Source organism: Schistocerca serialis, chromosome 5 (genome assembly GCF_023864345.2).
Source record: "Schistocerca serialis cubense isolate TAMUIC-IGC-003099 chromosome 5, iqSchSeri2.2, whole genome shotgun sequence".
Taxonomy (NCBI): domain Eukaryota; kingdom Metazoa; phylum Arthropoda; class Insecta; order Orthoptera; family Acrididae; genus Schistocerca; species Schistocerca serialis.
In genome coordinates, this window is record NC_064642.1 from 29,398,797 (window position 1) to 29,426,512 (window position 27,716).

The following is a 27,716-nucleotide window of genomic DNA, read 5'->3' on the forward strand; positions in this document are numbered from 1 at the left end:
AGGCAGCCAGTTAGAATTTGGTTTCAATAAGCAAATAAGTAAAATAGATTAAAAAATCCAGCAAGTCCAGTTCAGGTTTGTACTCCCACCCCCTCTTCAGCTAGTCTCCATGGAAAAATTAAAATAATGCATAAAAGTGGTGCCAAATTAAAAAATAAGCTGTATAAAATTACAGAAGCTTCATCAGAATATCCAAGATACACATTATATGCATGAAAGTCAAAGATATATGCATACACGTGCAACCCTCTGCATTTCATCAGGGTAATATCATTATAATGCTTAGAAACGGTTTCACGTTGCACTATATCCTGAATTATGTTCGAGAAGATAAAAGACATTTGCATACACCTGCATAGTTGTATTTAACTAGCGTAATATTATTACTATAAAGCATAAAAATGGAAGTGAAAGATGTGTGTTTCTGAATTGCATGCACACCACAGACACACACACACACACACACACACACACACACACACACACAGTGCATAATATACCACCTCTGTGAATACTGTACTCTCTTGTCATTTACATTTCATCTCACGTAAGTGTAGCCACAAAATATTTCCACATCTGCTCATTGTAATTTATTACGGAAGGAATGATAGGACGAGTGGAACAGAATATTATTGATACTAATTTACTATTAAGTATTTATAGTGAACTTTTATGCTGTAACACATTGAAAATGTACGAATTTAACGCACATTTCATTTCATCTTCAGCTCTTTCTAGAACATCATCTATTTCAAGCAGCAGGTGTTTACAGTTTGAGTAAATATTAGAGACAACTCCAATAGACAACCAAGTCTTGACTGCTGTATCTGCCTTCATGAAATCGAAATGGCGCTGAAATGCATTTTATGGCCAACAGTACACAGTGTTAACAATGTATCCTTAACGTAAAAGTCAAGCAGTTTGTTATACTGATACAGAAATGATTCAATACAATGAATACTTCCATAGCTATCGCACGCCAACAGCCTTGTCGCGAAAGGAGCTACCCAACTGAGAAGTAGCGGCTCCGGTCACGAAAACTGACACCACCGGGAGAGCGGTGTGCTGACCACATGCCCCTCCGTATCCGCATCCAGTGACGCCTAAGGGTTGAGGATGACACGGCGGCCGGTCGGTTCGGTTGGGCCTTCGAGTCCTGTTCAGACAGTGTTCCTTTGTTTATAGCTAACGTACAGTTCAAAAACAACAGTGTCCATAATCTGTAGCCACTCCCTCTGAAGCCGGTGTATTAATTTCTCATTGACTTCTGTAAAATCACATAAATCACCAGTAACTTTATATTTGGGAACTAAACACCATAAAAGTCTTCTTTTAGAGATCAAATATTAATGTCTCTTATAGATACAGTATGTGATACCTTGCGAATATAAACTACCATTTTTATATACATAGTAGGCACAAAAAATTACACATCAACATCTTCGACGTCGAGTGCGTACATATTATTCATTCTTTCGCAACGTATCATGCACGAGCCACTTCTGTCGGGAAACCCAAATTCAGCAGGACTGATGCTAGAGAATCTTGCTTGCAGATATATTCTTCACTCTTTCACATGAAACAGCATTGCTGCTCCAGGTATGATGTTGACACACCTTGCACTCAGTATCAGATGACGCCGCCACTTCTCTAGCGCCGACAGCCTTACAGTATGTATTGCGCTCCCGCCCTCGTCAGATTCTTCTGTAGATTCATGTTATGAATATGTAATGGAAATGAGCGTTTGGCGTCACTGGCTGGGAAGCCCCTTGCGGGGCAGGTCCGGCCGCCTCGGTGCAGGTCTTATTACATTCGACGCCACAGTGGGCGACCTGCGCGCCGGATGGGGATGAAATGATGATGATGAAAACAACACAACACCCAATCCCTGAGTGGAGAAAATCCCCGACACAGCCGGGAATCGAACCCGGGCCCTATAAGACGGCAGTCCGTCACGCTGACCATTCAGCTATCGGGGCGGACATCAATATGTAGTATAAGTCGTACAGTGACTATGATGATGATGGTGGTGATGTGTCTGACATCACTTTTTAGCGAGTCTTGCAGCTTTTATACCCAAACCTCCCCCCTGAGTCAGCAAATTATGGAGAGGGAATTCACCAAAATTTCGTATCTCGTTTGTGAGTTCTTGCTGAATCAGAGCCTGCATATGCTCATTATTTCCTCACGTGGAAAAGAAGTGTTCAAACAGGCAAAAGTGCAATAATTCGTACCTTGTTGATGCATCATTTTATACTTTCACACTTGCAAGGAGCAAGATATTTAAGGAATTCAAGTTCTGACATATCCAAGAAAACAGATGTTAGATGTGCGTGTTCAGTCTCTCCAACAGGGAACAGATAAGCCAAAATTCCATCTCTCTGGCACAATTTTTTTCCGTAAAAACATTTCAAACTCTTTTAATACGTGCATAATAATGCAAATCACCATGCCTCTTAAGGCATCACCACACTACATCACCAATTACCCGCAACCTCCTACGATAAAACAGCAGCAACCTGGACCCAAACTCAAGACGTCACCCTGTGGTAAATTTACAGGTGCTGCAGTTACGTGAAGTGCTTCCACTGCTTTTATGTGGCGTATGTTTCAACTGATGGAATGTTCTGCAACTAAGCAGGTAACTCACAACCGTACTTGGTACTTCTTCTATTACTGTTTCTTTGACATGAATATTCGTCGCATTGTATAGTTAGTCCCTGATGCGAAACTTTACTAGAATATTTGGCACACTGCTTTTGGTAAAATAAGCTAAGTCTTATAGGAAAGAGGAATTTAGGTGTCTGGATTTGTACACAGGCCTGAAATGTGTGGAGAAAGTGCATTTAACACTGAATTACGTGTCCAGGTTTCCTTTGCAATAGTGTAATACCTTGAACAAATATCATTCGATACTTCGCATTACAATTTATAACCAGAACACTAGCATCTACACTCTGTTATTACCTGGCTTTACTTACTTCATTTCAATAGCTGTTATATTTCAGATAGTTTCTGATGCAGCACTTTAAGGATTTTATGTATAAGGAAGATAATGTTGACAAAATGGAATGTGAAATATGCATACAGCTTATCACATAGGCTACTTGATAAGGAAATCTTTCATATAGTTTATTAAAAGGCAGATAGCGTGATAATTTTTATTTATCATCAAGAAATCACTAACATAGCAGTGATGCATCAGTGGCACAATTACAACCATCAAGGACATAAAACTGGTCAACAAATATACAGTGTATTCACACTTGCCTACTCTGAAGGAAACTTAATGTTATTTTTCCTTTTTAATACTAAGTTTGTTCTTATTAGCACCTAATGGAAGCATCTCGCCTGTCTCACCCCTCCACTTGAGTGCTCTGGTAATTCTCTATTTCTTTCCTTATGGTATCTCTATATTTCTATCAGCTACATAATAAATTCTCCATCGTTCACGCAACTCACTTCAATAACGACAGAATTAGGAAAGATAGCAGGCGAAAGCATTCTGTTCTTCTTGGGACGGGAAATTCAAACAACCAGCGGAACACCGCCGAACACAAACAAAAATGTAGCACGCTCGCACGCCTACCGAAAGAATTCTCGTTCACTGCTATTCACTCTCCCAGACGTTTTAGAATCCACACTGTGAGTAGCAATCGCTATGTGTGACGTGTCAGTGTCGAATTTCTTGTCATTTGTTTATAATAAAAAGGAATGGTGAGTTTTAGAAATTGGCTTGATTTGGTTTGCCACAATCATTTTTAAAATTTAATGCACAGTGCCACCTCTCGAGTATGGAGACCGTGATGGCACAGAGACGTGCGGTCCGCTTATCTTCTCCCTGATGCTCGAGAAAGGCGATGCAACAGCTGGACTTGCCTGTAGGAACATACGTGGAAACTGGTGGGAGCCCAGAGTTTCACACAAGATAAGAATGTGGATGCACAGGCTCTGATTGAGCAGGAATTCTCTCATGAGCTAAGAAATCCCCAGTGACTCAGCAGGGAGGTTCGCAACTACTCGAAAGTATTCGGAGCTATTAGGCTGGGAGGCTGAGGTTGTATAACGTCGTTGCAGATTCCTTCTCCACTCATTAACTAATTAAATGCTTCAGTTCTATGGTCAATATATAACGCATGTAAATGTGTACGACTGTGCATCCTACTGCTAACTGTTAACGACGTTCTACATCTACATCTACATATATACTCCGATAGCCATCAAGCGGTGTGTGGCGGAGGGCACAATTCGCGCCAAAGTCATATTTCCCCCCTCCTCTGTTCCACTCGCGGATCGCGCGAGGGAAAAACGACTGTCTGAACGCCTCAGTACGATCTCTAATTTCCCTTATCTTTGAATGATGATCATTACGCGATTTGAAAGTTCGTAGTAATAATATATGCTCTACATCCTGGGTGAAGATTGAATTTCGGAACTTAGTGAGCAGCCCCTTCTGTTTAGCGCACCGTCTGTCTGCAAGTGTGCCCCACTTCAAACTTTTATCTGATTTGTAACGCTCTCTCGATGGCTAAATGTACCAGTCACGAATCTTGGCGCTCTTCTTTGGACCTTCTCACTCTCTTGAATCAGACCCAACTGGTAAGGGTCCCACACAGACGAACAATACTCCAAGACTGGACGAACTAACGTATTGTAAGCTATTTCCTTCGCTGAAGGACTGCATCGCTTCAGGATTCTACCAATAAACCACAATCTAGAGTTCGCCTTACCCCTTACTTGTGTAATCTGATCATTCCATTTGAGATCATTTCGAATAGTCACACCCGGATACTTGATGGATGTTACCGCTTCCAAAGACCGGGAATTTATTTTGTACTCGTACATTAATGGGGATGTTCGCCTTGTTATACGCAGTAGGTTACACATGCCAATATTGAGAGATAACCGCCAGTCATTACACCACGCATTTATTTTCTGCAAATTCTCATTGATTTGTTCACAACTTTCTTGTGATACTACGTTCCTGTAGACTGCAGCATCATCGGCAAACAGTCTAACGCCGCTGTCAATACCATCAACCAGATCGTTTATGTAAATCGTAAAAAGCAGAGGACCTATTACGCTGCCCTGGAGCACACCTGAAGTTACGCTTGTTTCTGTTGAAGTTATCCCCTTCAGGATGACATACTGCTCCCTGTCTGTTAGAAAACTTTCTATCCAACCGCATATGTCATTCGATAGACCATAAGCGCGCACTTTTTGTAGCAAGCGACAGTGCGGAACTGAGTCGAACGCCTTTCGAAAGTCGAGAAATATGGCATCAACCTGGGAGCCGGTATCTATAGCCTGTTGTAAATCATGCACGAAGAGGGCCAGCTGTGTCTCGCATGACCGCTGTTTCCTAAAACAGTGCTGGTTTCTGCAGATGAGCTTCTCAGAGTCTAGAAAGGTCATTATGTCTGAACACAAAATGCTCCACGATTCTACAACAAATCGATGTCAGTGAAATTGGCTGGTAATTATGTGCATCCGATTTTCTACCCTTTTTATAGATTGCTATGACCTGGGCCTTCTTCCAGTCCCGTGGAACTTTCCACCGTTCCAGTGATCTCTGATAGATGACGGATAAGAATGGTACTATATTTGTAGCATAGTCAACATAAAATCTTACAGAGATACCGTCTGGGCCAGATGCCTTTCTGGCGTCTAAGGATCTTCACTGTTTTACAATCCCAGATACACTAAACACTATGTCAGCCGTCCTTTCGTTCGTTCGATAATTGAAAGGGGGAATGGTGCTGCAGTCCTCTATCACAAATGAGTTTTTGAAAGCTAGGTTTAGAATTTCAGCCTTCTGTTTATCATCATCAGTTACATTAGCTGTACTGTCAGCAAGAGAAGGTATTGAATTATTTGTAGCGTTCATAGATTTTACGAACAACCAAAATATTTGGGGTTATTTTTAGAATCTGCAGATAAAATATTCCTTTCAAATTCGTTAAAAGAACCTCTCATTGTCCTTCTGACAGCTGCTTTCATTTCGCATAATTTCTGTTTGTCAGTGGGGCACTGACTACGTGTAAAACGACTGTGCAAAATTCTCTGCTTTCTCAGCAACTTCCTAATATGTTTGTTGTACCAAGGTGGATCCTTTCCCTCCCCTATACTTTTGCTAGGCACATACTTCTCTAGCACATGGTGGACAATACCTTTAAATTCCGGCCAAAGATGCTCAATATCTTTGTGTCCTGCGGTGAATGCTTGGAGCTGACTATGGAGATATTCATTAATGAACAAGAAAATCCAATGCTGCTTTTTTTTTTTTTTTTTTTTTTTTTTTTTGCAACCTCTACTGACATAGAAGCCACAACGACATTATGGTCGTTAACATCTTCTTCTAGATTAACTTCCTCAAAAAGATCAGGTCGGTCTGCTGCCAAGATATCTAATATGTCCCCATCTCGAGTTGGTTTTCTAACCAATTGCTCAAGGTTGTACGTTGAGAGCACTCCTAGGACAGCTTCACACGAATCTTTGCTTCTGCTCCCTGTGATAAACGTGTAAATTTCCCAGTCAATGGATGCTAAATTAAAGTCTCTACCTATAACTAATGGATAATTTGGGTACTTACTTCCTATTTATTAAGATGTTCGTGATTTTTCATCTGGATGCTGGGAAATTTGCCACAAGCACTTGGGTCTTGCCACAGCCACCACACTGATGAGCCACACACACCAGGTTCCCATCAAACGTCAGAGTGGCTGCGTGCTCTGACCAAAACCACTTACCTTGGAGCTCTTTTTCACTCTGCCATGTCACAAAGATCCAACAAAGAGCAGCTCATAATGTCGCGGGATCATTTAGAAAGTGTGGGAGCATTACGGAAATACTTGGCAAACTCCCACAGCAGTCGCTACAAGAGAGGTTGAAATTCTGAGAATGTATATCCGAAGAAGAATTGGCAATATATTGCTTCCTCCCACCTCTCTCTCTCTCTCTCTCTCTCTCTCTCTCTCTGTCTCTCTCTCTCTCTCTCTCTCTCTCTCCCTCTCTCTCTCTTTCCATACACCATTCCCATTCGCGAGTAGAAAAGAGAAGAGGGGAAATGATAGTGGTGCTGTACCATGATCACCCTCCACAAGACTCCTTAAGGTGGCTCGCCGATCATTAATGATCCCCATCGCTCATCTCCTGTGAATAGGGACTGACTTAGCAATATTCTGTTGGTATCAAAAACCATTTGCTACAGATGGTACGTGGAACTGCGAAGTAACAGCTAGGTTTTTTCTTGTTTTTTATTGGATTTCAGTTCCCCCCCCCCAGAGAGGGGGGCCGGACTGGCAGCAGCGTAATATGCTGCTCTACAGCCTACAGAAAAGTTAAAAAACATAATGAGAACAGAAACAAACAAGAAAAACAGGCGATAGAATGGTGACATTGTAAAAAACTGTAAAATGGCGATAAGTTGTGTAATTTAAAATATAAAAACACTGCGGTGACGATGCGGTTAAGAAAGTAGGCAGGCACTATTAAAAAACACGGCAACAGTCTGGTTTCTGTTCGCACCGGATAAAAAACGCAACTAGAGACAGTATGGCGGCTGTTTGCAACACTGACAGGGGATGCACAGCACTGAACACTCACTTATAACAGCACTATACAGGTGACACGGCGGCTGGAGGGGTGGGGGGGTGGAGGACCCACACCTATGAGGGGGTAACAGCTAGCGACTCTGCCTGCTCCTGTCCATAGGTACAGTCGCGAGCTGCTCGAGAGCCCTTTCCTGGACGCTGGAAGTGTGAAGAAGTTGCTGAAGTTGGCAGCCAAAATTGACGACGCCGCCAACGACGGTCTGGACGGCGCCATTTTCGATTTCTGCCTGGACGTCACTGGGGAAGCGGTCGTGGTGCTCGACGGATTCGACGAGATCTCCCACTACGAGGAGCAGTTCGACAAGCTGGAGAAGGGCGCGGCGGCGCTGCGGGCGCTGCTGGACAAGACGCGCGTGCGCAAGGTGTGGGCCAGCACCCGGCCTGCCACCTGCCGGCCGATCGAGGAGGCTGCGCGCGTTCTCGCCTTCCAGCTGCGCGGCTTCTCCGCCAGGGAGCAGCACAAGTTTTTCACGCTATTCCTCGAGAGCACCGGCGCGAACGCTCACCTTCCCCAGGTCAGAAACGTTAAAGCTTTCCATCTTGCTAGCAACGACCATTTAGTTCTTTCCTTGTAGTGATTTTTCCTTACATTTATTTCCTCCCCGCAACATCACAGCTTTCATAAGAATTAAATCCCATGACTATCATCCACACACATAAAATCCTTATTCGTCGCATCCTTACCTAAACCAATGTAGCACGCAACTTCCACTACCAAGCATTATCACTCCCTACAAATAACATTCAGGGTGTCCGTAAATTATCTTCACAGTTCAAAATTAGTACCTTTAAAACTATACTCGATAGTAACAAATGGTTTTCAAATGTGACAAGGTAACTCATAAAGTTTTGTTTCCTCAATCACACATAACAATGTGTGCAACCTTAGTGGCACGGTTAATGTGTACTTGCAATTCCATTTCTCTCAAAGTATGATCAAAGATCTTCACGGTGACTTATTCAGGTGTATTGCAAATGCGTGTCTTCAAGTCCTGTAGGTATCTAACCTCGGTCTGGTACACCAGATTCTCTACAAAACCACACAGGTAGAAGTCTAGTGGCGTGAGGTCAGAGAATCGTGGCGTCCATTGAACTGGACCATCTCTTCCAGTCCATCTATATGGAAACTTTTGAGCTATAAACTGACAGACATTTAGAGGGACAGGTGAGGTGGCACCCCATTCTGGTGGAATATGACGTCAAGTTTCAGGTATTCCAGTTGTGAAGCAGCGAACTCTTGCAGCATTTCCAGGTAAACACCGCCTCTGATGGCAGACTCGATGAAAATGGATCAGTGACTCAACTGTGCATCAGCCCACACCAAATATTGATCTTGGGTCTTCACTTGGGTGCTCAGGGTAGCCGATCGGTCTAAGGCGCCTTGTCACAGTCTGCGTGGCTCCCCCCGTCGGATGTTCGAGTCCTCCCTCGGGTATGGGTGTGTGTATTGTCCACAGCGTAAGTTAGATTAAGTAGTGTGTCAGCTTAGGGACCAATGACCTTAGCACTTTGGTCCCATAAGACCTTACCACAAATTTCCAATTTTTTTTCTTCACTTGTAACATAAGGATGCTGTGAACAACATACAAGAGCTTTGTAATGAATCAGTTTACCAGATATATGAAACGTTGCCTCATTGGAGAAACAAATCTTTTCCAAAAAGTCATTGTTTGTGTCAGTCTTGCCTAGCAAGGGTTATGAACCAGGTGCCCGCTGTGGAGGCCCATATGCAGCAACGTTCTCTGAACAGTTTTTGAGGCGACCCTGCTAGTAGGTTCTTGGCTCGTCTGGGTGGTCAATTGCTCAACAGCTGCATGTCTACTCGCCTGTACACATCTCTGCAGCCATCATTCACCTCTGTCAGCTGTGGCCCGTGGTGCACCACATTTACCTTGGCGCCAGTTTTAGATAGCCCCATTTTGCCATACATGGTATACTTTAACCACTGCAAGCTGTTAGCGCTGAGGTTTGTTCGCAGGCTTTAATGCCTGAAGCAGCTGCACCTTTTAGGGTTGTAGCTATAACCTCTCTTGCAAAGCACGGTACAGTATTGATCGTTGTTAGATGTGAGGTACGCCAGTTATGAAAAACACCGTTTCTTCTCAGTACCCAAACATGTTTCGGCACCACTGTGCCATCATCAGTGGGTTTTCGTTTTTATTTATTCTGCAATGTGAACATTTTTGTCAAATGATTGTAAAATTATGTGCATCTTTAGTTCAAACAACAGATCGTTTCTTTTTGTAAATACCTTTACATTTGGCGTGCATGAATTTCCTGGATCACTTGTGTGTTAATTACCACAGGTAGCTTGTCATCTGCAACCAAAAGATGTTGATGAGAAAGGTTTTTGCTCAGAGTTAACCTATCTTCTAGAATGTAATTTAGTTTTTCGCATGTTTTCGCGCCTATATTCGTTTTTACTTACGTTTTCGTGTGGCAAACACTTCCATTCTCCGCATCATGCTGAGCTGTTGTGATGCACACGTAACTATAACAATTATTTTCCACAAATAACGTATTAAAACACTTTCCACCTCATCAAAACACAGTGTGATTGTGGTATGTTGTGTGTCCTAGCCCAGTCAGTGTTCATTTATTCACCACAGAGTTCGGTACCAAATTTGAATTTTGTTTCCATTTTATCTTTGTGTGTGTGTGTGTGTGTGTGTGTGTGTGTGTGTGTGTGTTTTCTGTGTGCTTCTTAGCTGTGTGTGTGTCTTTTATACGGTATTCCTATTTGTGTGTAAATGGTGCGTCTTTGCAGATTTTAGTGTATTTTTTTCGTGTGTGTGTGTGTGTGTGTGTGTGTGTGTGTGTGTGTGTGTGTGTGTGCGCGCGCGCGTGTGTTTGTGTGTGTGTTTGCTGTGCGCTTCTTAGCTGTGTGTGTTGTCTTTTGTATGGTATTCCTGTTGTGTGTAAATGGTTTGTCTTTGCAGATTTTAGTGTATCTTTTTTTCGTGTGCGTGTGCGTGTGTGTGTGCGTGTGCGTGTAGACTATCTGTTTTGCTGTTTTTACTTGTAAATTTCCTTTAATGTGTTAAATAGTGTGCCCTTGCAGAGTGTAGTGTATTCGTTTAAGACCTGTTTTCCTTCTGCTATTACCTTCTGTATATGGAAGTTTTCCTCAATGGTCACTTTGCTTTGAAGTTTATGCATGTTTGTCCTATGTACACCGACTGGCAAGCGCTGCATCTGAGTTCATATATTCCTGATCTGTTAAATTTATCCATGGGTGTTTCTTATGTTCTGATCTTTTTCTGTGTTTTGTTCTCTGTCCTGTATCCTATTTGGAGTCCCTGTTTCTTTAAGATGTTGCCTATTCTGTGAACAATCCTGTTATTGTAGGTGAGTAAGTGCAATTTCGTTTTGTGTGTGTGTTGTCGCTCTGTTGTGTCTTGTGTGTGGTCATTGTTTGTGTTTTGTGTTGTCTTGTGCTGGGTGAGGATTTGTGTGTGTGTGTGTGGTACGTTCATTTTTGAATTGTTTGCATATTGTTTGATTTAACTTGTCTACCATATGGGTAGCATAAGCTACCTGTAGTAATTAACACACAAGTGGTCCAGAAAATTCATGCACACCAAATGTAAAGGTATTTACAAAAAGAAACGATCTGTTGTTTGAACTAAAGACGCACATAATTTTATTACCATTTAACAAAAATATTCACATTGCAGAATAAATAAAAACGAAAAGCCACTGATGAGTGCACAGTGATGCCGAATGAAACGGTGTTTTGCATAACTGGCGGACCTCACATCCAACAATTTTAACTGCAAACACGGCCAATACAAGGAGCTGCAAATCAAAATTATGGATATTGATCGTTTCATTTCCAACTCTCTGGCCGTACGCACCGATTTCGTTGAACTCCTTGCAGACACCTGTCGTACCTTGTCCACGTTGGAGCCTGAAAAAGGTAACCGGAATATTTGGTTACGATGGTGGCTGCCTGCCTTCCATACCACTTTCGAAAGTTCCGATGTACTCGGGTATCGGGTGTCATCTGTATGAACCAAGCCGCCCATTACTCTTCTTGCTGTTGCGTCCACATTTTATCAAGTTTTAAAGTTCAATTTTTCGAAAGCTAAAAACAACTTTATCAGTTATCAAATGTCAAAAACCATTTATTAATAGTGCAGTTTTGAAGTTATTAAAGTCTCAAATGGTAAAGATAATCTGTTGGCACCTTGTGTGTTATAGACTCAAATTTGGGACACATTATAAATTATGGCGCTACCAAAAAATCCAAGAGATCTTAAATATAAAAAATATAAAATACAACTTTAATATGTTGCAAAAAGCATATTAATTTCCTATACTTTATTAGTAATTTCCAAGACGAGGAGTGCAAGCAGACCAACTGTATTTATTAGTGCTGTCAATTTTCTTCAGCATGCCTCTAGTCTTCAACACAATATGGTAAAATTCAACACAAGTTTCATCATAAATCACTCTAGTCTCTATCATTGCTTTCGTATCTTCTACAGCAAGATTTGTTTTGCCACTGGTAGATATATTATTCATGTCGAATATACCCACTCAGTAGCAGAATCAGAAACAGAAAAGGCGGAACATTATCTCCACTAACTTGAGTAATCGTGAGAATGACACATGATTCTGGCTGAAATGAGAAATCATTCCAACCCATCTTTGAGTTAGCAAAGTGTTATAAGCAGTCCATTTACTGATTTTTTCAGTGCTTACAAACTATTTGACACAGGCATATTCACCATACATTTCATTTTATGCAGACAACACCTGGTATAGTTTTGATTACTAGAGAAATACTTTAACTTGCATTCCATAAAGGCATTTGATTTAAGGTAATTCAACTGTAGGGCTTCAAGTTCTGGAAACTTTCTTCATTCCATCATTTTTTAAGTTGACTACAACAGTTTCATACAAAAATAATGTAGTGGTACAAAACCTTTTACCTCTGCTGAAAGCAGATCTTGCTCTGTTTCAAGCTTTTCAACAATTGTTTCAACACTTGAGGGAGGAAACTGGAGTTTAATTTTGGACTCCGAGGTAGATTTTAGCTTACTAATACAATCAATCACTTGAAACAGAGTGACTGTTTATACTTTGTTCTCAGCCAGGTTTCAATATTTCAAGAAGCAGTGAAAACCTGGACAACCATAGTAGTTATGAGGGAACAACGCACATTTCTTTTGAAACTGAAAGTAGAATTTTAGCGGATGAAACATTCTGATGGATTGTACAACAGCAGGAAATAGTGTTAACCATTGAGGATAATCCAAATTCATTGCAAAATTTGTTTTCACTAAGTTGCAAAAGACCTTCAGAGTTTTAACTCTCACAGTGTATGATTTGAAATACAGAAAAATTTTCGAAACTAGCATTTTGCGTTCATCTACAGGCGAAATATCAATTCCAGTAGCTGCTTTATGTGTGTTATACAATGTATGGGTAGCACATGCAACCCCGTATCATTCCGTGGCCAAGTTCCATTTGTAGAACGGTAGAGAGACAGCTCGGAGGTGGTTCATTGAACCCTCTCCCAGGCACTTCATTGTGAATAGCAAAGTAATCACGTAGGTGCAGATGTAGACGTACATTTAGTTAGGTAAAAACATTGTTCTGCCCTTTTCTTTCAACACCTCCAAAATTGCAGTTAGTATTATAAGCACAAAGTCAAACAATTTTTTCTGGTCCATCTTCTGTGATGCAGTCTGTTAATACAGTCACAGTAGTAGACGTTTCTCCATGCGATGAATTGTAATAGTCTTACTCTTACACCAGTTCTAGCAGTGGCAGGGAAAAAATCTGTTTATGATTAGATACATCACTCATAAGAGAAATATATGTCACCTTTTTAAAATCACGTAGCAGCTTATTTACATCATTAGAATATAACACATTTACAACTGTGGCCTCTATTTTCAGATGTGCACATGCAATTTAATGCTCTGATCTTGTTTTGGCTCTGAGCACTATGGGACTTAACATCTGTGGTCATCAGTCCCATAGAACTTAGAACTACTTAAACCTAACTAACCTAAGGACATCACACACGTCCATGCCCGAGGCAGGATTCGAACCTGCGACCATAGCGGTAACGTGGTTCCAGACTGAGGCGCCTAGAACCGCACGGCCACACCGGCCGGCCGATGTTGTTTCGAGCACCTTCAATGTACAATCCATAGATATGAAGCTATGATTGTGCTGGATTGTGCAGTGTCCAGTCACATTAAAGTGAACACCTGTCAAAAGCCTTAGTAAGCATCTTTTGCAGCACGGATCACAGCAAGACGAGCACGAAGAGTGTCAGTGAGATTCTGGTAGGTACCGACAACAATGTGGAGGCATGCTGACTCCAGTGCCGTGGTCATCTGAGCTAGGTTTCTCGATTGAGGCGCCATGGCGCGCGAACAGCCCAATCGACGTTGTATGGGTGTAAATCTGGGGAGTTCGAAGGCCAGGGGAGTACGGTAAATTCATCCTGGTGTTCCTTGAACAATTCACATACACTTTGAGCTGTGTGACATGGTGCATTGTCCTGCTGGTAGATATCATTGTGCCAAGAAAAAACAAACTACATGTAGGGGTTACATGGTACTCAAGGATAGATGCATACTTGTGCTGATCCATTGTCCCCTCCAGAATGACGAGATCTCACAAGGAAAACCACGTGACTATATCCCAGACCATAACACGTATAGGGTGTTTGCTTTCAAACATTTTCAAAGGTGTCCAATGGAGAATAAAACCTGATTCATTTGAAAAGGCCACCTGTCGCCACTCAGTGGATGTCCATTTATGGTGCTGGCGTGCAAATTCCAGCCTTCATCGCCTATGAACAGCTGTAACTATTGGTGTATGAACCAGGTTTCTGGTGTGGAAGCCCATTCCCAGCAACGTTCGCTGAACAGTCGTTTAGGAGACAATGTTGGTAGCCTCTTGGCTCATGAGGGTGGTCTGTTGCTCAGTAGCTGGACATCTGTTCGTGCACACTCATCTCTGCAGCCATCACTAACTTGCCTTCCAATGTGGTGCACCACATTTGCCTCGGCGCCAGTTTTGGATAGAGCCATATTGTCGTACATGGTATACTTTAACCAAAGCAGCATGGGAACAGTTTACAAACTTAGCCATTTCGTAAATGCTTCCATCCTTGCCTCAAAAGCCAATGATCATGTCCTTTTGGACGTATGATAAATCCCTCCATTTCCACATTACAACAATGACTGCACTGTTTCCTGCAACACGTTTTATATACCCTCCGCTGCAGGTGCTGCCACCTGCCTCACATAAACATCTCCACATCATTTTCCAAGTAATATTCTCTGTAATACCGCCCATATCCCAGTACCTACCCACAATTATCAGTAACCCATGTCATATCATGTTCATAATAATATACTGCATTGGCTGAAGTATGGCAACTTGGCTGCTGCCAGCCTCCCTCCAGTAGGGGAAATGTAAATGATGGATAAATTAAAAAAAAGAGACCTTTCAAGGACTCCAACCACATAGACACAGTGAGTTAACTTTGCATTGAAAGTCATTGAGTTAACATTATGCACCGTACATTAGCAGTACAGCCAAACTGCCACCCACAAAGACCATGGACTCGTATTTCTAGTCCATCTTTTCACAGAATCCACTGCCATCATTGACCATCCAAGAAAAAATGGGGTCTTCATTTACTTCCTACACCATACTGTCGACCCATTCAAGGCTCCACACCGCCTGCTGCCTGTGCTGTCTCCAGTAGAACGATTGCCATACAAGCAAATGAAAAAAGTCATGCACATGCCCACACTGCAAATCCCACCATCTCCACAAATATTGTCCTAACATAAAAAATTATGTACATTTAACACATGCAATGAGCCTCATAACACTTAACCATAAATGCAAGACTAAATCCTCACCAAAGAATCCTGAAGTTAGTGTCTCCCCGCACCCAGTTGATAACCAATCTACTTTATACCCAATCTACTCCATCCACTCTCTCTGCCCAACTCCTACAACTGAAGGTATATTCCGATTTTTTTAGCATAGTTCTCCAAACAACTCATGCTTCCAAAAGTCCCTACATTCTACATGAGGTCTCCATAGCGGCCCTCTCTGTATCCCATCTCAATATAACCATCACATATCCCCACAACTAAATCCATTTTGCCTTCAACCATATATCAAAGTTTGTTTAACTTATCGAAGTTCCTGTTCTATTTAACTAACACCAAATGGTGCAGCGGTAGTGCAATATGGCCAGTTGAAGTGCCTCAGTCAATGACTCCCATCTTTCCTCCATCTCAAACCATTCCACATCCATTCTCAGCATATCATCATTCTGGTTCCCCTAGCAGACAATGAATTTATCCGTGAACTCTTACACTTCCCAATCATAGCGTGTAGGCTTGTGGGGCGGCGGTTAAGTTTGTAAAAATAATAATTAAATCTGATTGCTGTATAAATGCTTGCATGTTGAATCAGTTTCTGGCTTTTAGAATGTTGTTAATGCTGTCTTTCGCCGTTCTCAACACTGGCTCTCTATTTACTTTTTGGCACCCAGAAAGTGATTTCATAAAACATGGAACCAGTAATTAGAGATCCTAGTGCCCACTTTATCTGAGAATGTTGTTATAGCTGCAGCTTATAGCTCTGAGGAATTAGGAGATTGTCCGGGATTTCTAATCAAAAACGGTTTTCCAAAATAGTTGAGTATATTCTGAAATTCACTAATAAAAAACACAAGTATCCCTACAACCTAACTAACAGAGCAGTTCAGAATCTAATGTGCTGATGCAACTATAAATGTCCGAATTAAATGTTAAAAAGAATGCTCGCCATAATTTGATGAAAATATTTCATCAAACGCCACGCTAAATATTTGGTAGAATGTCTGTCCCGCGACGGCACATGAAAATACGACAATACGCAAACTGAAGCTAGATAATGAAAATCATTCCAGAATTAACACTTCACATGAAATGTTTTCATGATTCCGCGTATCTCTAGTAACTTAATACGGCACCCGAGGCTGTTTGTAGCAGTGACACTGATGCGACGCGGCTCCCGACACAGATGGCGTGTCATTCAGCGTCTGGAGAGAACTGGGGCCTTTCTTCCTCGCGCAGCATTCTTATATATAAAGCCGCAGTGTGGACGGCTAAGGGAACGCCTGATCTTTTCGGCTCTCCCGACTAGCCGCTGGGCTAGTAACGCACCACTTCAAGTTACGTAATAATTTATAGCTTCTTTTGCTGATGGCCGAAGAAGCTCTTAATTTAAACGTGCATTCAGCACGCAGGTAAGTATTGATAATAAAATTTTGACGCAGCTAAGTTAAATATTCTGGGCGAGAGAATTAATTAAATTACACTGTACACAGTAGATGAGCTCTGAACTGGCCCTTTTGAGATCCGCTATCGCTATAATTTTATAGGTATTCAAAAGAAACTTTACACATCTTCATAATCATAGCGGACCTCCAACCTATTTAAATCTAAACATCCTAGCCTTATTTACTAGCCTACTTAATCTATCTTGCTTCCTTCAGTTTTGAGACGAAAACCACAAAATCATGAATTTCCACTAAAATCTTAATATGTGAAATCCAAAGTACTGTTTTTATTGAATCATTATGAAAGATGAATCTAAATATAAATTTTGAAGTCTCTAGCTCTTTTCTGTTGCGCCAATGATTTTTCCAGAAAAACGTCCAAATTTCGAAAATGGCTGAAGTTATCGAACTGATATTTAACACACATTAATTTAGTATTATTCCTGACATGCTAGAAAAGTTTTAGGTCATTTGCTTGATTTTTGAGGTATTGCGCAACATTTATGACGTCAGAGCTAGTTACAGCAGACTGGCTGGCACACAATGGAAACTGATGTGAATTTACTACAGCGTGAGTAGGCTGCTTCCCTACATCACCCTCTACTTAAATTTTTTTTTGTTTATGAATGTTAATGAATGAAAAAAAAATCTAATTACAAAAAGGGAAGCAAGAGTACAGTTTAACTCCCTATGAAAAATCAAAATTGAAATATAAACATGTAGAAACATTAAAGAAAACTGATTACCTACATTAATTATTTAAATTGTAGGCATGTTCACTGCCTTTTAAACAATGTCATTACTCAAAATTTTAAGCAAAGTCAATGAAATATTTTGGCATACATATTGCCTTAGACAAACAAACACATACAAATTGAAAAATTATGAAAATCTTAGATCCATTAAATACATTTTTACATACATAAATTCAAAGAAAATAACATGATACATAAACAGATGATTATCTCTTAGCAGTCTTTTCTAAACCTGAAAGAAAAGTTCACAAATAATTTTTACACACGTGGTTGTAGCCGCTTTGGCTGGCGTCCTACACTTCCATTCACAAGGGTAGAGGAGGGGAAGTTGCTATGGTGTGCGTCCTTCACGTTCTCTCTAAATTAGATGGGGGAAAGGGGAGGGGTCACTGTGAGTTGTGTCCAAGTCCCTCCACGCTTTCACGCAGCTACCAGGCTGCCATTATCTGGTTTGTCCTGTAGAACAAACAAAAAGAGTGCCTCAGACTCTGTTCACTTAATATCTATGGGTGGGTCACAATGAAATGGGGATATATACATTTTATCCTTCAATATTTTGTTGTAACAAAGATAACAGAATTTTTTTAATTTTACTCTCGCGGTTACTTAACTGTCATAAAATCGTTCAACAAATGGCTCAAAACGCCTTTAGTCATGTATTAGAGAAAATTTATGCTCCTAAGGCATACAATCATAAATCATATTTAATCTGAATTTATTATTTCTGGGCCAGAACACTGAACCAATGCTCGGTACATTCCGGATACATTTGTATTTTAAGCACTTAACTGACTCATCTTTGATTACCTTATTCTTAGAGATAGTATGAGTATGATTAGTGGTTGTTTTCTCAGCTTCTTTGTACATGTGAGTAACTTTTGGTAATAGTACAGTTGTGAGTGTTCAAAACACACTACGTTTAGTTGACTACTAAATCCACTTATTGGTCCTCTGCTGTTGTCAGTTCCACATCTGCAATTAGGTACTTACTTACTTTGAAGTGTATTTATGCTGAGCTAATATAATGTTTCATGTCTGTCAGTATGTTATTTATTTATTTTGCTAGTGTATGTACTTATTTAACACTCACTCTATTAATATTTAAAGCATAGGATAGCACATTTACTTCATATTCATAGTGTACTGCAGCTGATTAGTTTGCTCACGTGGCAATCCATTTCCACTCGATCGGACGCTGAAACCACAGGTAGTCTCTCTCAGACCTACCACTAAAGTGCATCAAGTAATTATGGACGAGCGTAATGCTAATTCCTTAAACCTATAGGACACCATGAGCTGCTCTGTCTCATTTAACATAAGGGTACCTATGGTCGCATTCACGCCTCCAACTCATAACCTCAATACGTGTAGGTGTATCCTATCACACACTACACTAAAATAATGGCCAGCTCCAACCTTATAAATACTTCAGGGACGTGTCCTTCACGTCTCAACCACAAACACTGCTCAATTCTATTACACTGCCTTTCCTTACTACACCAGGTGAGTTTAATCTTACAACTTATCTACATATTTTTCCTAAAACTAAGCAATCTCTTTTACTATTTCTTAGTTAGCTCTAATGCATACACTAGGTTTCACTACCACTTCAGATACTGCTTGTACATGAATTCATATATCTCTTTAAATTACTGTTGGTGGACCATTTCCAATAAAACAACACTTTGTACTTACTATATTACCAGGGTACTATACATAATTGTTACTCAAATACATTTGTATCTTAATTACATCATACTTCTCTATTGTTTGTCACTATTAGGTTTGTCACATTAGGTTTTTTTTGTCACTAATCGGTAGATAGAATGGTTACATAACTCATGGCTTGATAGTCATGACAGAAAATTTTCATGTCTGGAAAGAAGAGGTCGAAATTTTTGAGGACAGGAAAGAGGAAGAATGAGTGAGACCTGAAAGGGAAAGAAGATCTCACACAGCTGGGACTGCACAGCTGCCACACTGTGTAGAGGTTACAGAACAACCTCCTCCCTACAGCATTCATTGGTTTAATGCTGTAAAGAAGAGTTAGAAATTTTAGGTGGATAGAAAAGATGAAGAGTGAGTGAGACCTGAAAAGGAAAGAAGATCTCACACAGCTGGGACTGCACAGCTGCCACACTGTGTAGAGGTTGCAGAACAACCTCCTCCCTACAGCATTCATTGGTTTAATGCTGTAAAGAAGAGTTAGAAATTTTAGGTGGATAGAAAAGATGAAGAGTGAGTGAGACCTGAAAAGGAAAGAAGATCTCACGCAGCTGGGACTGCACAGCTGCCACACTGTGTAGAGGTTACAGAACAACCTCCTCCCTACAGCATTTATTGGTTTAATGTTGTATTGATAACCATAACGGAAAATTTTATGTGTTGGAAGAAGATGTCGAAATTTTTTGAGGACAGGAAAGAGGAAGAATGAGTGAGATCTGAAATGGGAAAGAAGATCTCACACAGCTGGGACTGCACAGCTGCCACACTGTGTAGAGGTTACAGAACAACCTCCTCCCTACAGCATTCATTCATAACCTTTGACCACACCACGTCGATCTGAAAATACTTTATGATGCCTTTTTAGAACCTGTCTCAGTTCTTCCTTTTGATTGTCTGAAATCTTATAGATTTCCTGCAATTTAGCTTTTATTTTGTCTAAAATAATTGCTTCTTCTTCTGTGTTCAGCTTACTGTTACTAAGATTAACACCTTCGTCCCAATACCTCCTATTTTTCAGAACTCGTATAGGCAGCTCCCAAGTTTCATGATCAGTTACTACATGTTTATCACTAAAAGGGACTGTAATTACTCCAGTTATTGGCAAGACCATTTTTAACTGGCTTCTTTCAAAGTCAACAACACTCTGATATTTTGACAAGAAATCTATGCCAATTAAAACCTCAATACTGAGATTGTTTACAATTAAACATGGATGATCAATTAAATTACCATTAATGTTAAAGGGCAGTAAAGCTTCTTGCTTTACCGTTTTTGACACCTTGCCAGTAGCTCCAATTATTCTTAGTCCTGATACCCTCATTACTGTAAGCTTGTCTTTACCAGGTAATGCATCAAAGAAGGACTGAGATATTGCACTCACCTCACTTCCACTGTCTAAGAAACAACGTACATTGATACCCAACATATTCACTATTATTATAGGGTGGCTTATTCTAGGTTGTACAGGTGGTTCCTCAAATTCATCTAATAGCTCCTTTTGGATTTGTCTCCAACTAAAGTGATCGACATCTGTCTTCATTACATTTAGGTCACAGTGTGTAGGGGTTTCCTGAATTACATTTTCAGCTGCCTTTTCCAGTCGGTCTATTAATTTTAAATCGAAACACCGCACGACTTCATTACATTTAGTTTGCTGAACATAACCCAAATTACTGTAGTCTGAGCGATTCTGCGCCTCCAGACCGGGCATAACATTAGTTACAGCTAAACCACTTTCACCATTATCGTCGGTTTCCTTCTCAAGTGACAACTGGTCACAGCTACTGGGTTCATCGACCCCAAACAGCCTACCCTCTACATTCCCACTTATCTCCTGTCCTAAATCTATTAGTACATTATCAACATCCTGCACAGGCACTTTAGATAAGAGCACATCATCCTCATCGTAAATATAAGCATGAATTTCTTCTGCTTCTTCACGTGACAATTCAATATTTTGTTGCTCCTCCCTATCGTTACACTGCTGAGCCTTCTCTTTCTCTTCCCACTTAGAAAGCGTCTCTAACACGGTATCTATCAAATACCGTGAGTGATCTAATATTTCTGCTGTATTCTTAGGTGCTACGGACTCTTCATCCACCTGTTCAGTTTGAGTATTCTGATCTGTCTTACCAGTTCCCTTAACTACTGGCTTAGGAACAGTAACCGCCTGGTGAGCGCCAGTGTCCTCATAGACGGGAACTAGTTTTCCTGCCTCGGCCTACTGCTGTTTCCTTTAGTTTCATTATAGTTGACTGGCACAGCATTACTTTCCGTACTGTTGTTTACATGCATATTTCTGTTTGGAACAACATTATTATCCCTTGGACGCCATTGTTGGCTCTGATAATTATTTCCCCAATTCCTACCTCTCTTAGGACGGCGAACACCTACTGTTCTGATGTTTACATTGCCACTTTGCTCGTTCCTAAAATTACTACTATTGTTATTGGCATTTCGGTTATTACGTGCTTGCTCCTCATTGGCAGCAACACGTTCTACACGTTCCAAATACTCAATGAAACGATCCAGATTGTCTCTAGGGGCTGATATAATTCTAGTTTGCCAATACCGTGGCAGTTTGGCTTCAAGACCTAGTATAATCATTTCTGGTTTTAGCTTTTCCGCCAAATGTGACAAACGTGAAATCCATGACCTAGCAAACTCTTTAATGGACTCCTTTCCTGCATTGAAGCGTTTTCCACTCCAAAATTCTCTCAACACTTCATTTTGCTTATTGCTAGACCAATACTCATTAATGAAAGCTGTTTTAAACTCCGCTAATGTTTTACACTTCAACATAACATCAGCTGACCAACGCATGGCGTCACCTGCTAAATGGCTTCTAACAAATGAGATTTTCTCCCGCTCAGACCAAGTTGGTGGAATTACATCTTCAAAATCGTTCCAGAAATCTAGCGGGTGGATATTTTTATCTGCATCAAACCGCAAGAACTGCCGACACCCGATAAAAGCGGCATTTGCAGCTACAACTTGTTGTATACTACCATTACCAGAAGTTACTGAAGCTACTTTACTCTCAATGTTAGCAATGTTAGTACTGATATTTTCTACTTTCATTTCAACATTATCTACTCTTTGTACAATAAGAGTAGTGTCAGTTTTGATTGCTTCTACTTCTGCTTGACATATGTTTACTTTTATATTAACATCTTTAAATCTATCTGAGCACAGTTCAGATTCCGCCTCGATCTTTTCTGTTAATTCTGTTAACTTGTGCTCCAGCTTCGCATCTTCCATTTGGAAGTCTTTGCGAACCTCAGCAACTTCGGATTTTACTGTTTTATACATTTCAGAAAACTGTTGAGCAACCTTTTTCTTAATATCCTCATGATTGTAATCAATTTTATAATTCAAACTGTCTAGATCCTCTTTCAACTTATTGCAACCAGCCTTGAACGTATCGTCCATTACCTCCAATCGTTTATTAAAATTTGTTTGGCTGGCCACAATTTCAGCCTTTAATTCAGCATTATTGGATTCTAATTTATTGTCCATTGCCTCAAACTGCATATTAAAATTTGTTTGACTGGCAGCTATTGCTTGTAATATAACATTTAGATCAACAGCCCCAGCATCTTTGGGTTGCTCACTGGCTGGCTTTTTATCACACTCAGGTGACAAAAAACTAGCTCCAACACCAGAATCATCAAAACTAAATGAAACTTCTGATTGATTAGTCATATCTAACTTCTCCTTCTTAAACTCTACCATCTCTGATGACTGTTTCATTTTTAATTCACCAGAGAAACTATCATCCAATAAATTTACAATTTCTACTTTCTGCTTTATTACAGGGGTCTCTATTATTGAATCATTGCCCCATTTTACACTACTGTCAGGAGACAATACTTCATGTTTCACTTTGACATTACTACTTTCATGCATATTTACACTCGAACCATTGTCTGGATTTACAGTTCCCTCAACAGACATAGGTTCTGATACAAGTTTAACCTCAGTTTCTTTTGGCGGTTCCATCGCCGACAGTCTTGTAGTGCAGGTTAGTAAAATTTTTAACAGCTTTTCACTTAGCTTAGTTCCTTCTGCACGACGTATGGCGTTGCCGGCGCGGCGTACCAGGATTCCTGATGCGACGTGGCACGTTGAACTGCAGACGGCTCTCCGACGGCTGTTGTGTGTTTGCGTGGCCCGCAATTGCAGGCTCTGCGCCGGCTGCTCCAGCGGACGACTGCGGTGCGGCGAGACTGGCTTCTCGCGATGCCGGCAGCACCGCTAGACTCAGTGCCAGCTCCGTCAATCCAGATGCGTTGTTAATCCAATTGCATCGTCCACATGCACACGTAACACATTCACTGTTCTATTACTCAGCTGCGTGTCGCATTCCACTCGCGAATCCGAATAGTTAAAAATCACTTTCACTTAGTTGATTTCCCGGCGGATGCACCATATGTGGGGCGGCGGATAAGTTTGCAGAAATAATTAAATTGCATTGCTGTATAAATGCTTGCATGTTGAATCAGTTTCTGGCATTTAGAATGTTGTTAATGCTGTCTTTCGCCGTTCTCAACACTGGCTCTCTATTTACTTTTTGGCACCCAGAAAGTGATTTCATAAAACATGGAACCAGTAATTAGAGATCCTAGTGCCCACTTTATCTGAGAATGTTATTATAGCTGCAGCTTAGAGCTCTGAGGAATTAGGAGATTGTCCGGGATTTCTAATCAAAAACGGTTTTCCAAAATAGTTGAGTATATTCTGAAATTCACTGATAGAAAACACAAGTATCCCTACAACCTAACTAACAGAGCAGTTCAGAGTCTAATGTGCCGATGCAACTATAAATGTCCGAATTAAATGCTAAAAAGAATGCTCGCCATAATTTGATGAAAATATTTCATCAAACGCCACGCTAAATATTTGGTAGAATGTCTGTCCCGCGACGGCACGTGAAAATACGACAATACGCAAACTGAAGCTAGATAATGAAAATCATTCCAGAATTAACACTTCACATGAAATGTTTTCATGATTCCGCGTATCTCTAGTAACTTAATACGGCACCCGAGGCTGTTTGTAGCAGTGACACTGATGCGACGCGGCTCCCGACACAGATGGCGTGTCATTCAGCGTCTGGAGAGAACTGGGGCCTTTCTTCCTCGCGCTGCGTTCTTATATATAAAGCCGCAGTGTGGACGGCTAAGGGAACGCCTGATCAAATCGGCTCTCTCGACTAGCCGCTGGGCTAGTAATGCACCACTTCAAGTTACATAATAATTTATAGCTTCTTTTGCTGATGGCCGAAGAAGCTCTTAATTTAAACGTGCATTCAGCACGCAGGTAAGTATTGATAATAAAATTTTGACGTGGCTAAGTTAAATATTCTGGGCGAGAGAATTAATTAAATTACACTGTACGCAGTAGATGAGCTCTGAACTGGCCCTTTTGAGATCCGCTATCGCTATAATTTTATAGGTATTCAAAAGAAACTTTACACATCTTCATAATCATAGCGGACCTCCAACCTATTTAAATCTAAACATCCTAGCCTTATTTACTAGCCTACTTAATCTATCTTGCTTCCTTCAGTTTTGAGACGAAAACCACAAAATCATGAATTTCCACTAAAATCTTAATATGTGAAATCCAAAGTACTGTTTTTATTGAATCATTATGAAAGATGAATCTAAATATAAATTTTGAAGTCTCTAGCTCTTTTCTGTTGCGCCAATGATTTTTCCAGAAAAACGTCCAAATTTCGAAAATGGCTGAAGTTATCGAACTGATATTTAACACACATTAATTTAGTATTATTCCTGACATGCTAGAAAAGTTTTAGGTCATTTGCTTGATTTTTGAGGTATTGCGCAACATTTATGACGTCAGAGCTAGTTACAGCAGACTGGCTGGCACACAATGGAAACTGATGTGAATTTACTACAGCGTGAGTAGGCTGCTTCCCTACAGGCTTTCACGGCAGGCGTCTTCAGTAATTAAAACTTCCGGGTTAAGAGGCCGTGGTCCAATAGTAGAAATACTTCTCCCTGACGTTTCGTTGCCAGCTGCGGGCAACATCATCTGAGGTGAGTCTTACACTTCCTTCCAACAATAACCTACCCTACCCATCCTAAATGAAAGCTCCAACCCAACTTATTCTTGCCCAACTGCATTCCACTTATCTCTCAACACCTACAGACTACCTATTTGGTTCTTCCTATATAGACATACTGCATGTCTGTCCATGTCATATCCTCTCTAACACTTTGTACATCCCAATACCTACCAACATTATCAGAAGCCACCGTCATATCATATTCATAGAAAACATAATGTACAGCACTTCGCCATTGTCAGTACATAAAGGTCACCTATTTTTAAATTCTTAAATAATGTTATAATAACTGTGGGTCTGCAGGTTAAATAAGGTGTTTATTCTCTAATTTGAGTTGAAGTGTTTGGTAAGTCTTGTGCGATTTTTAGATACCACAGCCTTTTACAATGGCCTGAAAACTATTTGGGGGAACTGCTAGAATGCAATGAAGAATGTACTGTCCATACTCTTCATTCTATGGGTCCACTTCTCAGTTTGCCTAAACTGAAATACAATGTTGTAACACTTTAACAATCACGGAAAGGAGTCAGGAACCATGATGGTAAATAATCCTACTGTCATTTAACGAAACAGAATATTGTGATCAATGTTTTCATGCACAAGAAATTAGTTCTTCAAATAATTAATGTTTCCTATCGTATTCAGTTCAGAGATGATTTCTACTGTTTGATCCCATTTACGAAAAGATATTTGCTCCCCTTAAAAGTGTAGAATAATCTCGTACACTTGCCATGCTGCTTTCTGTAACATAGTGAGTGGGACACAGAACAGAATATGGAGGACGAAACATGGGCTTTCCAGATGAATTCTTAATCCAAGTCAGTTCGCTTTTACACAGTTTCATCAGTTGTACACAGTATATCATTCGACTGAAACACAATAATATCGACCATTACTAACGCCATCCGAGGAAAAAGCGGACATGAAAACACTCACACCAGAAAGTAGCACATTCCCGTATGACTGACAACGATCGAATAATTTCCCACGTGCAGATACCTCGTTATTTACACAGTATACGCTCGGTGCGAATGACGAAGGGAACGCTTACTGCAGAAATGCTTCTAGTGTTCGCGGGAGTGCCCAGCCAACACCCTTGATGGCTACAAAATTATTTACATAGTTATTAGTTGAAGAGTAACAATCATCTCAATTTTTCTGTAAATACACTTGCACTTCATTTATGTTCTATAAAATCTTTAGCCTGATAACATAAATGTTGAACTCCAGAATATTCCACACGCAACTGGCAGTAGATGGTGGCTTTATAATTGTTTCTGTTTTAATTTCTATTCCTTTTAAAAATTATAATATTATCTTGAAACTTGATACAGCTTCATTATTATATATAATCAATATAGTGCTGTCATCTTATTGCCAATGGACTGTGCAACAACTGGGACATTGGACGAGCGCTGATGACCGTGCAGTTAAACGCTCCCCCCAAAAAACATCATCATCATCTTGTTGTTTTGTAGCTTAACAACAAGGATTATTTAATCTAACTGGTTTTACAAAATTTTGGTACAAAAATTGGTTTTTTCTTAGTAATTCAAAAAAATTGCTGAAGTATATTCATGGAAACTTCTGCCATATGTTTTAGTGAGAAACTGATGGTATTTTAATGCACACATCAAAAAAAGTTTTGCATCACCTCATTTCCAAGACTTCCGGAACCTCTATAGAAAATTGGAATAGCGATCAAAGTAAACATCATTTCCGCCCTCTTTAGTGCTCATTAAAACAACACATTGCATGTTGTACCACCATACAGCGAGACCGAGGTGGTGGTCCAGATTGCTGTACACACCGGTACATCAAATACCTAGTGGCACGTCCACTTGCATTGATGCATGCCTTTATTCGTCGTGGCATACTATCCACAAGTTGATGAAAGCAATGTTGGTCCAGATTATCTCACTACTCAACGGCGATTCGGCGTAGATCCCTCGGAGTGGTTGGTGTGTCACTTCGTCCATAAACAGCCCTTATCAATCTATCCCAGGCATGTTCGATAAGGTTCATGTCTGGAGAACATGCTGGACACACTAGTCGAGTGATGTCGTTATCCTGAAAGAAATCATTCACTAGATGTGCACTATGCGGGCGCGAATTTTCGTCCACGAAGACGAATGCCTCGCCAATATGCTGCCGGTATGGTTGTACTATCGGTCGAAGGATGGCATTCACGTATCGTACGGCCGTTACGGCGC

General features: G+C 40.6%; 1 protein-coding gene across 1 annotated transcript in view; it reads left to right on the forward strand.

Moving 5' to 3' along the window:
* Nucleotides 1-27,716, forward strand: part of LOC126481724 (uncharacterized) — a 414,263-nt gene that overhangs the window by 252,995 nt on the left and 133,552 nt on the right. Inside the window, exon 11 of the mRNA XM_050105677.1 lies at nt 7,714-8,128. Within this exon, the coding sequence (XP_049961634.1) occupies nt 7,714-8,128 (415 nt within the window). The remainder of the gene's footprint in view (nt 1-7,713; nt 8,129-27,716) is intronic.